Below are 18,562 nucleotides of genomic sequence, written 5' to 3'. Positions count from 1 at the left end.
TGCGGCCGCATCTGGAATATTGTGTGCAGTTTTGGTCGCCATACTATAGGAAGGATGTGGAGGCACTGGAACGGGTGCAGAGGAAGTTTACCAGGATGTTGCCTGGTATGGTAGGAAGATCCTATGAGGAAAGGCTGAGGCACTTGGGGTTGTTTTCATTGGAGAAAAGAAGGTTTAGGGGTGACTTGATAGAGGTGTACAAGATGATTAGGGGGTTAGATAGGGTTGACAGTGAGAACCTTTTTCCACGTATGGAGTCAGCTATTACAAGGGGACATAGCTTTAAATTAAGGGGGGGTAGATATAGGACTGATGTTAGGGGTAGGTTCTTCACTCAGCGAGTCATAAGTTCATGGAATGCCCTGCCAGTAGCAGTAGTGGACTCTCCCTCTTTATGGGTATTTAAGCGGGCATTGGATAGGTATATGGAGGATAGTGGGTTAGTGTAGGTTAGGTGGGCTTTGATCGGCGCAACATCGAGGGCCGAAGGGCCTGTACTGCGCTGTATTCTTCTATGTTCTATGTTCTATCTCCTTACAAATTTGTTTCTCAACTTCCCACTGACTATTTGGAGGGGATCTCCAATACAATCCCAATAAGGTGATCTTCCCTTTCTTGTTTCTCAGTTCCACCAAAATAACTTCCCTCGGAGGTTTTCCAGGAATATTTTCCCTAACTACAGCTGTAACGTTATCCCTAATCAAAACTACTACTCCTGCTCCTCCAATCCATTTGTGATTAAAAGATAACATTTCGCTAGCCTTCATAATTGCTTCTTGCACCTCTCACCCAGTTCCCATTGTGTCTCTACACATTTCAACCTGTTCACCTTTTAAAGAAAACTCTGAATATCCATTCCTCTTACCAATGTGCACAATGTCACATTTTTTCAACAAGATAGTCCAGTTGTCTTGTTCTTGCACATTCACTCTGTCTGTCCAAAGCTTCATGAAGCAGCTTTGCACCTTCCTCTTAGGGTACATTCCCACCTATCTTTGTGTCATCCATGCATTTGACAATATTTCATTTGGTCATCTTGTCCAAATGATTTAATATATATTGTAAATAAATTGAGGCCCAGGTACTGATCCTTGTGGGTTCTTATTACTCACTGCTCTCCAATGTGAGAATGATCCATTTATCCTACTTTGCTTTCTGCCTTTTAGTCAACCCTTAGTCCATGACAGTACATGACCAGCTACCCAATTTATGTTGGCTAACCAACCTTTCTTGGGGGATTTAAGCGAAAACTCTGAAAATCCAAGTGTACTATATGCACTGATCCCCTTTTATCAATTCTGTTCATAACATCCTCAGAAAACCCCAACAGAATATAAATTTTCCATTCTACAATCCATGCTAAGTGTGCTGAATCAGATCACTTTGACCCAAGTATATCTTTCATAATAAATTCTAGCAATTTTCCTACTATAGATGTAAGCTGAGATCTATAGTTCCCCACTTCTCTCTCTCCATTGTTAAATAGGGAGGTGGCATTTTGCTACTTCCCAATCTGCAGGAATTATTCCAGCATTTACAGAATTTGGAAGATGATCACTAATGTAGCCATTATTTCCATAGTTGTCTCTTTCAACAATCTCCAATTAAGAATATCAGGTCCTGCATATTTATCAGCCTTCATTCTCCTTAACATTTCCAAATTATGTACTCAATCCTACTATTCCAGTTTCCTTCAATTGCTTATTCTCTCTAGTTGCTTCAATCTCTAATTTTGGAAGACTTATTTTTGTATTTTCCTCAATGAAGGAACCTATTGAGGCTTAGCAATCTTTTTTTTTAAAACTAACTTACATCCATATTTTACTCTCCCTTTATTTAGTAATTTCCTGGTCCTCCTTTGCCATAATTTAACATCCTTCCAATCTAATGGTAACTAATATTTCTGATACTTTATAGGTCTTTCCTTTTACTCTTTTACACACCTTATTTTTCTTTGCTAACCCTGATGCACTAAGCAGTTTTGGAGTTTTACACCATTGAGGAATGTATAGTTGCTGCAAACTTTATAACAATTGTTAAAAGACTATGCATTGTCTGTGTACTGTCAGAGTTTTCAAAGATGTAGTTCATTGAATTATCAGATATTACAGCATAGAAAATATTCATTAAACCCATATAGTATCATTTCTTTGAAAGAATATTCAGTTATAGTCAGTTCTGCTATAATGCGTGTTTCTTCAATGTAAATTGGCATTAATGCGATTGAAGAATTTAGACAGTTATTTGTAGAATGCAAACTTTCCTTATCAGTATTGGCTAGAACGTGATTCCGGCCTAGTTAGTTTAACTGATATGGCAACTGCGTGATTTTCTTATAACGCATGATCGCAGGAGAATTGAACTATTGCGTTATATCAGAACCGACTGTCATCCCATTGCCTCAACTTGCTCCATATGCCTGTAGTGTTTTTGTCCTTTGTGTTTTAATTAAACTTTTGCACTTTTATGTGAATGAGGGATCTCCCCTGACAAAACGATTTTGAATGGTCGATTGTAAAACGAGAATGAAAAAAGAAAAACAAATCATTTAAGCTTCTCAATGGCTGTTATATTGCAACCCATTAATTCTATACAAACTGCATAGTTGTTGTCCCGTTGCCCCTCGCCCTCCTCCCCTCCCTCAGTCAAAGCAAAATACTCAGAGGTACAGTATGGCTTTACCTCCTTCGTCTTTATTCCAGCCCCTGGAGGGAGAGAGAATGATCGCCCACATGCACAGAGACATGAGTTCACGGTCTTCTCTGGAATAGCAGTTTCTTAAATGAATTATATAGTCATTTCACAGGGCAGAACATCCAGATAAGGCAACATGCATATTGATTGGGTGACCATTACAATCAGCGAGCATCAACAGTAAAGACTAAGCTACCTGCTGTTACACAATGAATGTTCTTAATTGTAACTGGCTTCACATAATGAATACTTTTCACCTTGTTAAACTGACCTTACATACTGAATGCTTCCAATATTGTTAAATGGCTCTACATAACGAATGCTTTTCCACCTTGTTAACCTATTATCCTTGCCTCCAGCACCCCAGTGTTAACTGCAAGTTCTTATCTGATCTTAGTAATGCTCAGCTGAACCTCATTTTACAAAACTCAGAACTTAACTCTTTCCCTACCTGATTATAGTTGAAAAATGTGGTGCTGGAAAAACACAGCAGGCCAGGCAGCATCCGAGGAGCAGGAGAATCAACGTTTCGGTCATAAGCCCTTCTTCAGCCCAAAACCTTGATTCTCCTGTTCCTCGGATGCTGCCTGGCCTGTGTTTTTCCAGCACCACACTTTTCAACTCTGGTCTCCAGCGTCTGCAGTCCTCACTTTCCCCTATTTGATTATACCCTATATACATTCTCATTCCCTTCTTTTATCATTTAATGATAACCGATGGCATTATTAACTTTCATAAGACTCTGACAGCCATTATTTAAGTTATTGATGCACAATATGCAGTGATTATAACAACAAGAATTACTAGTCCATTGCAGTAATTAGAATTTGAAGAATCCTCCTATGTGGAAAAAATAATTCACCAATAAAGTTCTTCAATCCACAGTCCTTAGTGACCACTCCATCCCCTTCAAGTAGAGTGGAAACAAGCCAGTTCTCCAAAGTCTTCTTCAGCAAAGTCCAACCTGAAAACAAAATTCAGTTCTATCCTTGTCCATCACACCACAGAGAAATCTGAATTCTTGGATAATGGTATTTAAATACTTAACAAAACTGACGAGACTTCCATTCTTGCAGATACTTTTCAGATAGAGGATCTGAGCGTGCAGTGCAGCAGCTGCAGCTGTAGGCCAGGTGAACACCGCATTGTTTGCTGCTTCTGCCCCCGCTCTACTGTTAAATGTAACAAAGCCAACTGGCTGTTGTGATGTTAGCTTGATCAGTGAATCTTCATATCTCATATGGTAAAGCTCACATGGCGTAATGTCCATTGGATGGCCACTGACAAGAATCATACCGACCTCCTCATCAATTTCATATTGATATTTTGTGCTCATGACTGGGAAGCTGATTGAATCTGTTGGAACAGGTTGTGGAGGGGGTGGGCGATGGTCTGAAGATGTGCTTTACCTGTGAATGGAGAAACTCTAGAGACGATGTTAGCTGCTGAAAATATCTTTGCATCTTCTCTTTCATTCCTTCCTTGCCAGGGTGGGTATCAGTATGAAGACAGTCACACATTTAACTACATTAAATTGTGTCTGCTTATTTCAACACTCTTTGAATTCTTCAAGTCTGTTACTCTGTTCACTGTTTATGAGGCTATCAAGTTTTATACAATCTATAAACTTCTACATTATAAGTAACTGAATTGTTTAGGCTGTACAAACAACAATCAATGGTCCTAAAATCAAACCCTCGCGGGTCCCCCATTCAGGTTATTCCAAATTATTTTCTTTTAACAAATTGATATTTGGCGAATGTGAAAGCTGTCTGCAAAAGTATTTCAACTGTCTGGAACAGCAAAAAAAAACAAAATGTTTCCTGTGCTCTTGCATTTAAGAGGCAGTTTCAGTTCAGATTTAAGTCTCAAATATTTGTGGGAAACAAATGCAGAATATATTAAAATATATTCTCCAAATGAAACTTCCCGACTAAAACAGTTGCAATTATGGAGGCAATTTTGGTAGTGATCAACATTCTTTGAATTTGCAATTTGAAGGGAGCCAATGAAATCTTAATAATAATTAACAGAATTTAAACAGCTCAGTCTCAAGTTCTAATATTGTCTAGAAAATCTTAACCAACCATCAAACTAAAAATGCATTCTTCTTTTTGTAAACATGCTGTGCAGCAGCAGCAGCAAAGATATTTTAATACAATACTCTCATCTTGTTAAACCATGACCACTGACCCAACTGTTCCTTTTTAAACAGGTATTGTAGAATTTCAAACACATCAAGGCAGTCAATCAATTTGTTTTAAGTTTGATAATTTTAAAAAGGACTTAATGTTGTACAATTTCAATGTAAAAAGAAATTCTGCCCCAATACACAGCCCACAAAACACTTTGAATTGAGATCCTGATCCAAACAAGGCAAAATTGTTCCCTAAAAAGGATTTTCAGAATAAGTATTTGAACAAACCAAATTTTTTAAACGTCAAACACTCTCAGCATTGCACAATCTCCATTGAAACTTTCGTTTTCCAACCCAAGTATTATTAAACCTTAATTTCAGCGTTTCTCTTTTTTTTGCATTCTCTCCCTGCAATGACACTTATAAAAACAGAAAGCCCTTGCAGCGGACCACATAGCGCCACGATCCAGCCACTCTCTTCCCCCAGAACAAAGACTCACAGAGCCTCAAATTTCACTACTAGGGGACTTTAACCCCTTTCTCATCTTACTCCTCATGAGGGCTTGAATCCCATTTAAACACAGAGAACCTGAACCTCGCTTATACACAGAGAGCTCAAACCCCAGTTAAACACAAAAAGCTCAAACCGCAGCACAGTGCGGAGGACTTGAACTGCAAATTAACCCAGTAGACTTGAACCCCAATATTGCGCAGAGGACTTGAACCTCAATCACACCACCCCCCTAACCTAGGGGACTTGTAAACTCCAGTACCGCGCGAGGACTCTAACCTCAACAAAATCCACCCAGGGGACGTGAACCCCAGTACCACACAGAGGACTCTAACCTCAACTAAACTCACTCCAGAGGACTCTAACCCCATCTCAGGAAACATAACATGTGGATGCAGGTTTGCTTGCTGAGCTGGGATATTAGTTTCCAGACATTTCATCACCCTACTTGGTAACAACTTCAGGGGGCCTCAGGCGAAGCAGTGTACATGATTCCTGCTTTCTATTTATATGTTTGGGTTTCTTTGGGTTAGCGATGTCATTTTCTGTTCTTTTCCTCACGAGGTGATAGATGGGGTCTAACCCGATGTGTTTGTTGATAGAGTTCCCGTTGGAATGCCATGCTCCTGGAATGACATGTTTGTGCATGTCTCTGTTTGGCTTGTCCTAAGATGGATGTGTTGTCCCAGTCGAAGTAGTGTCCTTCCTTATCTGTATGTAAGGATACTAGTGAGCGAGGGTCATGTCTTTTGTGGCTAGTTGGTGTTCATGTATCCAAGTAGCTAGTTTTCTGCCTGTTTGTCCAAAGTAGTGCATGTTACAGTTCTTGCACAGTATTTGGTAAATGACATTAGTTTTGCTTGTTGTCTGTATTGGGTCTTTCAAGTTCATTAGCTGCTGTTTCAGTGTGTTGGGGGTTTGTGGGCTACCATGATGCCAATGGGTCTGAGTAGTTTGGCAATCATTTCAGAGATGTCTTTGATGTAGGGGAGAGTGGCTAAGGTTTCTGGACATGCTTTGTCTGCTTGTTTGGGTTTGTTGCTGAGAAATCGGTGGAGTGTGTTCATTGGGTACCCGTTCTTTTTGAATACAAAATCCCCTACAAGGTATCCTTACATACAGATAAGGAAGGACACCACTTCAACTGGGACAACACATCCAGCTTAGGAAAGTCAAACAGAGACAAGCAGGAGAATTCCTAGAAGCATTGCATGCCAACCGGAACTCTCAACAAACACAGAGTTAGACCCCATCTACCACCCCCTGAGAAAAAGAACAGAAAATGACATCACCACAGGAAATAACATCACCAACCCAAAGAAACCTAAACATATAAATAGAAAGCAGGAATCATGTACACTGCTTCGCCTGAGGCCCACTGAAGATGTTACCTAGTAGGGTGACGAAACATCTAGAAATGAACCTCCCAGCTCAGCAAGGAAATCTACATCCAGAACCACAACCTGAGCTACAAATCTTCTCAAAACTCACTAAAACACAACATGTATCTGGACAGAGTATTGGTGGAAAAAAATCAAACCTCATGGTCTCCTACTAATATTCATTCTGATAACCTATACCGCAGAAAAGCAGAAGAGAGCTCTATCTCTTACATAAAGAACTCTACCTTTCAGTAAAAGGTCAAAATCAGAAGTGTTTTGGTTAAAATCCTGAATGGGTTATTTGAGAAAGTTTAAATTCTATGACATGAAGGTTTGAGACTAGCAGTTAAAACCACAGAGAAATTAAGCTCTATAGGAGCATGTTCCTCCTGTTCTTTCCCCCTGGTGTGGTGAACCTCTGTTCTGTGCACAACAGCAGGTTTCACAACTGGAAGCCAATGCATCAGCCCTATAGATTTCAACCAGAAAAGATGATACTGGTAACAAATTAATCTTACACCAACAGGAGTGTGATGAAGATGCATCATAATAACAAAAAGGAGGAAGAAACATTCAAACCCAAAGATATTCAACTGGAACCACTGATTTGTGAATTAAAAAGGGATATGGCCAAAGGAAATTGGAAAGAAAAACTGACGAGAATAAAAAGAAAAGTCTTCAAAAGTGGAGATACTTCAGATCCAAGGTGAGTATATTGTTATAAGGAGCTAAAGAAAGAGGATTCAAAATTAGCATCCCTTTTAGTTAAAAGTTGGAATTGAAATAAAAGGGAAAAATAAAAAGGACCCCCATGATGAAGGTTCAGCACAGTAGAGAATCTTTTGATTATCTATTCTCTTATTCCCTTTCTTCTTGAATTTCTAAGTCATCTTTTGCTGGTTATAAGATTGCTATAGGATTGGACACTCTGGAGGCAGGAGGCAGGAAACATGTTTCCACTGATGGGGGAGTGCCGAACCAGAGGACAAAAAATAAGGGGTAGGCCGTTTAGGACAGAGATGAGGAGAAACTTCTTCACCCAGACAGTGGTGGGTGTGTGGAATGCTCTGCCCCAGAAGGCAGTGGAGGCCCAGTCTCTGGATTAATTTAAGAAAGAGTTGGATAGAGCTCTCAAGGATAATGGAATCAAGGGTTAAGGAGATAAGGCAGGAACAGGATACTGATGGAGGATGATCAGCCATGATCATAATGAATGGTGGTGCAGGCTCGAAGGGCAGAATGGCGTACTCCTGCACCTATTGTCTATTGGTTCTCCCAAATCCCAGGATTACTTGTCTTTTTCATAACATTAGAAATCTTTTAAACTAATTCTATCACAAACTTATCTACTCAGATGTGGCTGTAGAATTTTTCCAACAAAGGTTTTACGATTCAATCGAATGTATAATAGTTGAAAATATGAAATAATTAATATATTGCCATTGCTTATTTATCTTAACTAATTTCTCAAAATAACTCAACCCACACACTTCTCAAACCTCCATAACTGAATGTGTTTAAATTTAAAGATGCCTATTTCCAACTTAATCATACAGCTCCAAAACTTGATATTAAAGTCAGTCATATTAATGATAATACTTTCCCCAAGATCTGTTAATCGAAGATTAACAAGCATGCCAGACTCATTACACAATGCTAAATCTAAAACAGTTTTCTGGAACAGTTGTCAAGGAATCAGCTAGGTAAAAGACCATCTAAAATAATTTTCATAAACTCATCTTCCAAGCTACCTTTGCCAATTAATTTATCAAATATGAAATGAAAGTCCCTCACAATTAACTCATTACTCACTTTAAGTTTTCTTATTTTTAGGCAGCTTCAAAGACCCTGTAACAATTTAATACCAATGACTATTTCCTTGGGTCCCTGTCACCTAATGCTCTATCCAGTTTCAGCTCCCATCCCATAACCCTAACATCAATCCTGCCAGATTGAGGAGGGATACTGCTCTGCATTATTTGAATCAAACACAGGAAATAAAACGCTTGGCTCCTATTCACTATATGGGTATCATTCTTGTCTATGTCAGATGTGGCCCTTTTTAAAAACCAACCTCAACTAAAATTCTACCAATTTCTGGGAATAACAATTTAGAAATAACGTCAAGATTGTGGAATAGGTTAAAAAGAATTTTACTCTTGTAATACCAGAAATGACGGTGTTCAATTATACATTCATAGAGACATACAGCATGGAAACAGACCCTTCGGTCCAACTGTGTGGAGTTTGCACATTCTCCCCGTGTCTGCGTGGGTTTCCTCCGGGTGCTCCGGTTTCCTCCCACATTCCAAAGTTGTGCAGGTCAGGTGAATTGGCCATGCTAAATTGCCCGTAGTGTTAGGTAAGGGGTAGATGTAAGGGTATGGGTGGGTTGCGCTTCGGTGGGGCGGTGTGGATTTGTTGGGCCGAAGGGCCTGTTTCCACACTGTAAGTAATCTAATCTAACCTAATCTAATCTAATCTAAACTCATCCATGCCAACCAGATATCACAACCCAATCTAGTCCCACCTGCCAGCGCCCGGCCCATATCCCTCTAAACCCTTCCTACTCATATTCCCACCAAGATGTCTTTTAAATGTTGCAATTGAACTAGCCGCAACCATTTCCTCTGGCAGCTTATTCCACACAGGCACCACTCTCTGCGTGAAAAGGTTGCCCTTAGGTCTTTTTTTATATCTTTCCCCTTTCACCCTAAACTTGTATTTCTGCCTCTAGTTCTGGACTCCCCCACCCCAGGGAAAAGATCTTGTTTATTTACCCTATCCGTACCCTCATGATTTTATAAACCTCTATAAAGTCACTACTTAACTTCCGATGTGCCAGGGATTACAGCCCTTGCCTATTCAACCTCTCCCTATAGCTCAAACCCTCCAACTCTGGCAACATCCTTGTAAATCTTTACTGAACCCTTTCAAGTTTCACAATATCCTTCTGATAGGAAGGAGACCAGAACTGCACGCAATATTCCAAAAGTGGCCTAATCAATGCCCTGTACAGCCGCAACATGACCTCCCAACTCCTGTACTCAATACTCTGACCAATAAAGGAAAGCATACCAAATGCCTTCTTCACTATCCTATCTACCTGCGACTCCACTTTCAAGGAGCTATGAACCTGCACTCCAAGGTCTCTTGTTCAGCAACACTCTCTAGGACCTTACCATTAAGTGTATGAGTCCTGCTGAAATTTGCTTTTCCAAAATGCAGCACCTCACATTTACTAACTATACCTTACTAACTATACCTGTTATGCTCACATCCAAATCATTTATATAAATGACGAAAAATAGTGAACCCAGCACCGATCCTTGTGGCACTCCGCTGGTCACAGGCCTCCAGTCTAAAAAACAACCCTTACCACAATCCTCTGTCTTCTACCTTTGAGCCAGTTCTGTATCCAAATGGCTAGTTCTCCCTGTATTCCATGAGATCCAACCTTGATAACCAGTCTCCCATGGGGAACCTTGTCGAACGCCTTACTGAAATCCATATAGATCATGTCCACCACTCTGCCCTCACCAATCCTCTTTGTTACTTCTTCAAAAAAACTCAGTCAAATTTGAGACATGACTTCCCACGCATAAAGCCATGTTGACTATCCTAATCAGTCCTTGCCTTTCCAAATACACGTACATCTCTTCAACAACTGATGAAAAATACTCATTATATGTTGAGAGTCTAAAGAAAATGGAATTCTTCTCCATATCACAGAAGGAAAAAATGTAATAAACAGTGTTTTAAAAAACGTAGAAATTTAAGAAGTTAAGTAGGAAATTGCTTCCAATTGTAGGAAGATCAGTAACCAAAGGGCATAAATCTAAAATAATTAGCAAAAGAACCAGGATGAATGAGGGGAATTCGGTTTATGTAATGTCTTACCATGTGCTATGCAAAAGGGCACTGGAAGCAAATTCAATTGTGACCTTAAGAAGGGATTGGATTTATATTTAATGCTTTCAGGATTTTGAGGAAGACTGGGACTCATTTTTAGTTCTTTCGAAGAGCTGGCACAAGAACAATGGCCCAATTCTTCACATTGCAGTGGTAAGAAATGACAGAATTTTCAAAAAATTATACAAATGGTAACTGAGCAAGGAATAAAAATGAAACATGTCAGTGTAAAAAATCCCAACTCAATGTGCACTTCAAATTCAAATTAATTTGATAGAATATCACACCAAAGTGCTTTAACTTCTATAACTTGTCAGGAACCAGACTTCTTTTTCTAAATCTGATAAGATTCTTGCTAAATCTGACAAAATTCTAATTTTGGAGGAGAAAGTGAGGACTGTAGATGCTGGAGATCAGAGCTGAAAATGTGTTGCTGGAAAAGCGCAGCAGGTCATGCAGCATCCAAGGAACAGGAGAATCGACGTTTCGGGCATAAGACCTTCCTGAAGAAGGGCTTATGCCCGAAATGTCGATTCTCCTGTTCCTTGGATGCTGCCTGACCTGCTGTGCTTTTCCAGCAACACATTTTCAGCAAAATTCTAATTTTGACCAATTCTGCTCCATTAGGTTCCATAAGATCACCTATCCACTTACCATTCTTTATACAAAGTACTCCCAGACAGCCATATGCATCCATTATTTTCAGAAATTGACTCTTCACAATCTCCTTCTCCTCAGATGCTATATAAAAAAACAAAAACACACATTACGCATTTGACATGTGGGGTCCACATAAATTCAGACAATAATGAGCTTAGATTATCAGATGGCATTAGCTTCTATTCCCATAAACTGGAACTCAGTAAAGAGAAAAGTTGCTTTGTTCAAGACCTGCCTTAAGACAACTATGATCAGTTCAGTCATTTCATTTTCCCTCCATTTTAAAATGTGTATTTTCATTCATTCTTTCTCTCTCTCCACCATTCACAAACTCAATAGTAACTCATTCTCAGAGTTGGGTACCAGGAATTGAGTCTTAGATTGACTCAACATCTAATTTCTGTTTCTTGCATTGCAGAGTTGAGAGAGATTATAGTGTTGCAATTTACAACCTTCATTGTATTCCATAGCCAGATAAGGAGATTTTTCATTCTTCTGTCTGGGCTTGATTTAAAACTAGGTCTCAAATTTGAAAGCAACACTTGTTGATTTTTGAGTTTAAATTCAGAAGAATTTTGCAGGAAACACTTACATTAACCTTCAACTAATCTCATTAGGTGATGTACAATGAGAGCTTTTACTCAAAATATAATCAGTGAAAATATTTCTATAATGTAAATGCTTTAGCCCAGCCAACTGCTCAGATTCCCATCATCATAGTGGCCTTCACTTGGACATTAACTTAATCATTAAATTCAAACGATATACTTAATTCGGTTTCCCACAGGATCTCGTTGACCCTGACAGTCCCAGGTTTATGATTTGCTACAACAGGGCTCAAATGTCAATGAAGCCAAGATGCAAGTAAACATTTGCTACTAGGTTCTGACTCTACATCAGTACAAATAAAGTTAGACATTACATAATGGATCAGCAAATTATAATATTGTGATGTCAGCTGTGTTTCGGTGGCAGCACTCTTGCCTCTGAATCAGAAGGCTGTAGGTTCAACCTCCACTTCAGAAACTTTGCAAACTTCTATAAAGGTCATCCTTCAACCTCCTTTGTTCCAAGGAAAAACGTTCCAGTCGATCTAACTTCTCCTTATAAGTCAAACCCTTCAGTGCCAGTAACATTCTTGTAAATCTTTTCTGTACCCGTTCCAATTTAATTATGTCCCTCCTATAGCAGGGCAACCAGAACTGTATCCAGTACTCCAAAATTGGCCTCAACGTCCTATAAAACTGCAACATGGTATCACAACTCCTCTACTCAATGCTCTGACCAATGAAGGCAAGTATGCCAAACGTCCCTGTCTACCTGTGATGCCACTTTCAAGGAACTATATACCTGAATCCTAGGTCTCTTAGTTCATAAACATTCCACAAGGCACCAACTGTTCAAGTTCTGCCTTGGCTTGTTTGATCAAAGTGCAACACCTCACACGTATCTCAATTTAAGTCTATCTGTCACTCCTCAGCCCTTTGTTTCTAAGCTTTCTGCTAGTAGAAGTAGTTTGTCCTCATTTACTCTCCTTCTTCATTTTGAACACTTATCAAATTTCTTCTTCACCTTGTCTTCCGAAGGGAAACAAACTTCTCTAGTCTCTCTACCCAAACGAAAGCTCTCAACTATTCTGGTAAATCTCTTCTGCACCCCAGCAAAGGCCTTGATATCACTCCTAATGTGTGACACCAAGAATTGAATGAACAATATGAATGAAGAGCAGAAATCAGCCATTCATGCCACTTGCCTTCCAATAAGGTCACAGTTGGTCTCTCTGATCCAAATACCATTCCCACCTTTCCCCAGATAAATTTTGATTCCCTTGCCTGATGAAAAACTATCCACTGCTATCTTTAAAATATTTAATCTCCTTGTTTCCACCACATCGTGAGGCAGAAAGTTCCAAAGTCGCAAAACCTTCAAAAAAAAATTTCCTTCATCTTAGCAGTCACTAATTTTAAAGCAGTATCTCCTAGCTCTGGAATTTTCCACACGAGTAAATATGCATTCCACCTTGTCAAGGCCATTCAGAACTTTACAAATTGTATGATTTGGAGGAGCTGGTGTTGACTGGGGTGGATAGGGTTAAAATTCAATCAACACCAGGTTATAGTCCAACAGCACTAGCTTTTGGAGAGCTGCTCCTTCATCAGGTGGTTGTGAAGCAGAATCATAACACACAGAATTTATAGCAAAAGACTACAGTCTCATGCAGCTGAAATTATATATTGAACAAACCTAGATGGTTAAGTTTTGCACCTTTTAGAGTGGGTTTGCTGGTTTTAGTTCTTTAAGATGTAAATGCCAGAACTTCTTCAAAGTCACATTCTCAAGATGACTTATGGTTTTATAACAAAAGGAGACATCTCAGCTCAGACAATACCTTAAAATTGTGAGTTTACAGTCTGTATGTAATCCAATCTTGAGTCAGACTGGTTCTATTTCCAAAGTATAATTTACGAAATATTACATGTATTGACTGCTTGCAGGTTCTGCATTTTTGAACAAAATAGAATCTATCTGCAAATGTATTTCTGTAAATAGAAATACCAGTCAGGGAATACTTCAACAGCCAGGGACATTCGGCCTCAGACCTTCTTTAGGTGATCATCCTCCAAGGCGAACTTCGGAACAGACAAGCAGAGGCTGATAGCCATGTTCAGTACCCATGATGATAGCCTCAAATGAGACCTTAGGTTCATGTCTCACTCCAGGTGACACCACTGTGCTTTTAGATCAGATTACTTACAGTGTGGAAACAGGCCCTTCGGCCCAACAAGTTCACACTGACCCTCCAAAGAGCAACCCACCCAGTCCCATTCCCCTACATTTACCCCTTCACCTAACACTATGGGCAAGTTAGCATGGCCAATTCACCTAAACTACACATTTTTTGGACTGTGGGAGGAAACCGGAGCACCCGGAGGAAACTCACGCAGACACTGGGAGAATGTGCAAACTCCACACAGACAGTTGCCTGAGGCGGGAATTGAACCCAGGTCTCTGGTGCTGTGAGGCAGCAGTGCTAACCACTGTGCCACCGTGCCACCCACACACTTACATACTCACACATGCACCCTTTTTCATACCTGAGCCCTCTCTCATATATACACATACATACCCTCTCACAGGCTTATACCCCATCACAATCTCTCACACATTTTACCAAGCTTACACACACGCAAACACTCACTCTCACACATGCGTTCACATGCACTTACATGCACACACATACTCTCTCCTGCATATGCACACATGTATAGGTTTATGGAGTGAATTCGTACTTGCAGATACATTCTGTTTTGCTCAAAAAATGCAGAACCTGCAAGCAGTCAATCCCTACAATATTTTGTAAATTCCACTTAGGAAATAGAACCAGTCTTGACTCAAATTGGGATACAGACAGACTGTAACCTCACCTTTAGTGCATTGTCTGACACCTTTTGAATTAAAACCTTAAATTATCTTGAGAATGTTACTTAGAAATAGTTAGGGACCTACATATTAAAGAAACAAAAACAGCAAATCCATTCTAAAAGATTAAAGACTTAATCTCGGTTTGTTCACGATTTCACTGTAGTCTTTTCACTGTAATCTTTTCCTATAAATTCTGTTTCTTATGGTCCTGCTTCACAACCACCGGATGAAGAAGCAGCACCTCAAACGCTAGCGCCTCCAAATAAACCTGTTGGACTATAACCTAGTGTTATGTGATTAACTTTACAAATTGTAACAATCTTACAAAAATCAGTGGAGTTGTGGGTGGTGTGGAATTTTTCAAAAAAAAAAATACGGCAGCATATAGATCAGTTGTAGATCTGAGCAGAGAAATGGCAGATGGAGTTTAATCCAGGTAAATGTAAGGTGTTGCACTTCAGGTAGGGAAAGAGTTAAGTTTTGGGTTGTGTGACAAAGGCTCAGCTAGCAGGACTTTGACCAGATAAAAGCTTGCAGTAAACAATGAGGTGCTGGAGGCAAGGGTAGTGGGTTAACAGGTAAAAAAAGCATTCATTATGTAAAGCCAGTTAACAAGGTGAAAAAGCTTTCATTATGCAAAGTTAGTTAAACAGGGTTAGGAACATTCATCATGAAACACCAGAAGGCTTAATCTCCACTGTTGACACTTGCTGATTGCAATGGTCACCCAATCAATATAGATGTTGCCTTATTTGGATGCTGCTCCGTGTAAGTGACTATACAATTCATTAAGAATCTATTGTTCAAGAGAAGACCACAAACTCATGTCCCTGTGTACATGGGTGATTGTTCCAGGCCCTGCAGGGAGAGAGAACAAAGAGGTAAAACTATACTGTGTCTCTATGTGTTTTGCTTTGACTGAGATGGGAACAGGACAACACAAAGATCTGCAGTTTTGGTGGTTTGGCCATGCTTAATTGCCCAGTGTTCAGTGATGTGCAGGTTAGGTGCGTTAGCCATGGGGAAGTGTAGGGTCACAGTGAAAGGGTAGGGTCTGGGTGGGATGCTCTTTGGAGGGTCAGTGTGGATTTATTGGGCTGAAGGGCCTGTTTCCACACTCTAGGGATTCCATGGATACACAGACCTAAGGGAGTGTGTACACAAATCTTTGGTGTATGGATAAGTTGATGAGGGTATTTCGAAAGAATGCAATTGAAAACTTATGAAGGACAGAATTACTACTGTAGAAAGAGGCTACTCAGCTCACTGTACCCGCACTGGCTCTATAAATTAGTGCCAGTTTCCTGCCTTCACCTGGTAACCCTGTGTAATGTTCCTTTTCTAATTAAATTCAAAATCCTTTTTTGAGTGCTTCAGTTCAACCTTCTTTCATCAGACTCTCAGGCAGCACATTCCAGACCCTCGCCACATACTTTTTCTCATTAATTTTACATCTTGTGCCATTTACTTTAAATCTGTGGTCCATGATTTTTAATAAAATCCCCTTTCCTAATCGGTACATAAAGTACCCATCAAGCAAGTTTTAAAACAATGTTAATGTCAAATTGATGTGGAGGTGCTGGTTTTGGACTAGGGTGAACAAGGTCAGAAGTCACACAATATCAGGTTATAGTCCAAGTTTGTTTGAAATCACAGGCTTTTGGAGTGTTGCTCCTTCATCAGGTGAAGTCCAATTCACTCAATGGAGCAGCCTCATTTATGAGGAGAGACTGGCTCGGCTATATTTATTATCCTTGTAGCAGGGGAGGATGAGGGAGGACCTGATTCAGGTATACAAAATTATGAGAGGCACATAATAGTTCATGAAAATTCCTTCACCATGACTAAGACCAAAGGGCATAAGTTTAAGTTGAGGAGTAGGTGGTTTAGACAGGATCTGAGGAAACTGTTTTTCACCCAGGAAGTGGTAGAAATATGCAATGTGCTGCCTGAGAGGGTGGTGGAGGCAGGTACTCTTGCAACACTTAAGCAGCAGCTGCATAAGCACTTAAAACACAAGGCTATGAACCAAGTGCCGATGAATGGGATTCATGTAGTGTGGTATTTGTAGGTCAGCATAAATATAGTGGAGTGAAGGGACTGTTTCTATGCTGTATGACTCAACAAGTGTATGAGAAGTAAACATAATTTTCGTCACAATCCCAGCATGCACAAACGTTTCAATTCGGTTGATGTCATTGCATCAGTATTTATAAGTAAATGGGAAGAGGTTTACCCAACACTTTGTCTTAAAGTCTGCACCCCTAAGATTTCATATAAAATGCATTTAGGAAGGAACTTTAAGAAAGACCAACAGAAAAAAAAAGTTTGAAGTCAAGATTAGATTTCTTACAGTGTGGAAACAGGCCCTTCGGCCCAACAAGTCCACACCGACCCTCCGAAGAGTAACCCACCCAGTCCCACTTCCCTCTAACTAATGCACCTAACACTATGGGCAATTTAGCATGGCCAATTAACCTGACCTGCACATCTTTGGACTGTGGGAGGAAACCAGAGCACCCGGAGGAAACCCATGCAGACACGGGGAGAATGTGCAAACTCCACACAGACAGTTGCCCGAGGTTGGAATCGAACCTGGGACCTCGGTGCTGTGAGGCAGCGGTGCTAACCACTGAGCTACCATGCTGCCCTCAAATTTTTCACAATATTGTTTTCTACACATTTTGTTACCTCTAAAACGAATATTATCAGTTTTTGCCAAGTGTGAACCAGCCTGTTTTCATTACACTTTTGGACTTTAGTTGCTCTCATTAGACAATAGACAATAGATGCAGGAGTAGGCCATTCTGCCCTTCGAGCCTGCACCGCCATTCAATATGATCATGGCTGATCATTCCTAATCAGTATCCTGTTCCAGCCTTATCTCCATACCCCTTGACTCCACTATCTTTAAGAGCTCTATCCAATTCTTTCTTAAAAGAATCCAGAGACTGGGCCTCCACTGCCCTCTGGGGCAGAGCATTCCACACAGCCACCACTCTCTGGGTGAAGTAGTTTCTCCTCATCTCTGTCCTAAATGGTCAACCCCGTATTTTTAAGTTGTGTCCTCTGGTTCGGCACTCCCCCATCAACGGAAATATGTTCCCTCCTGCCAGAGTGTCCAGTCCTTTCATAAGCCTATACGTTTCAATCAGATCCCCTCTCAGTCTTCTAAACTCAAGGGAATACAAGCCCAGTCGCTTCAGTCTTTCCGTGTAAGGCAATCCTGCCATTCCAGGAATTGACCTCGTGAACCTACGCTGCACTCCCTCAATAGCCAGAATGTCTTTCCTCAAATTTGGAGACCAGAACTGTACACAGTACTCCAGGTGTGGTCTCACCAGGGCCCTGTACAGCTGCAGAAGCACCTCTTTGCTTCTATACTCAATCCCTCTTGTTATGAAGGCCAGCATGCTATTAGCCTTCTTCACGACCTGCTGTACCTGCATGCTTGCCTTCATTGACTGGTGGACAAGAACACCCAGATCTCTCTGAACAGCCCCTTTACCTAATTTGATACCATTGAGGTAGTAATCTGCCTTCCTGTTCTTGCCACCAAAGTGGATAACCAGACATTTATCCACATTAAACTGCATCTGCCATGCATCTGCCCACTCACCTAACTTGTCCAGGTCACCCTGTAATCCCCTAACATCCTCATCACATTTCACCCTACCACCTAGCTTTGTGTCATCAGCAAATTTGCTAATGTTATTGCTGATACCATCTTCTATATCATTTACATATATTGTAAAAAGCTGCGGTCCCAGCACGGATCCCTGCGGTACCCCACTGGTCACTGCCTGCCATTTCGAAATGGAGCCGTTAATCACTACCCTTTGT

At 40.4% G+C, this 18,562-nt stretch overlaps 1 protein-coding gene across 1 annotated transcript in view; it reads right to left on the bottom strand.

Annotated features, from left to right (window-relative positions):
• LOC140483114 (synaptojanin-2-like) overlaps positions 1-18,562 on the bottom strand; it is a 240,889-nt gene that overhangs the window by 193,996 nt on the left and 28,331 nt on the right. Inside the window, exon 2 of the mRNA XM_072581079.1 lies at positions 11,291-11,377. Coding sequence (XP_072437180.1) covers positions 11,291-11,377 — 87 coding nt within the window. The remainder of the gene's footprint in view (positions 1-11,290; positions 11,378-18,562) is intronic.

The sequence above is a fragment of the Chiloscyllium punctatum genome, chromosome 11, assembly GCF_047496795.1.
Source record: "Chiloscyllium punctatum isolate Juve2018m chromosome 11, sChiPun1.3, whole genome shotgun sequence".
In the NCBI taxonomy this organism is placed as follows: Eukaryota; Metazoa; Chordata; class Chondrichthyes; order Orectolobiformes; family Hemiscylliidae; genus Chiloscyllium; species Chiloscyllium punctatum.
Note: the sequence above shows the minus strand (reverse complement) of the source record. Positions and strands in the feature narration are given on the sequence as shown.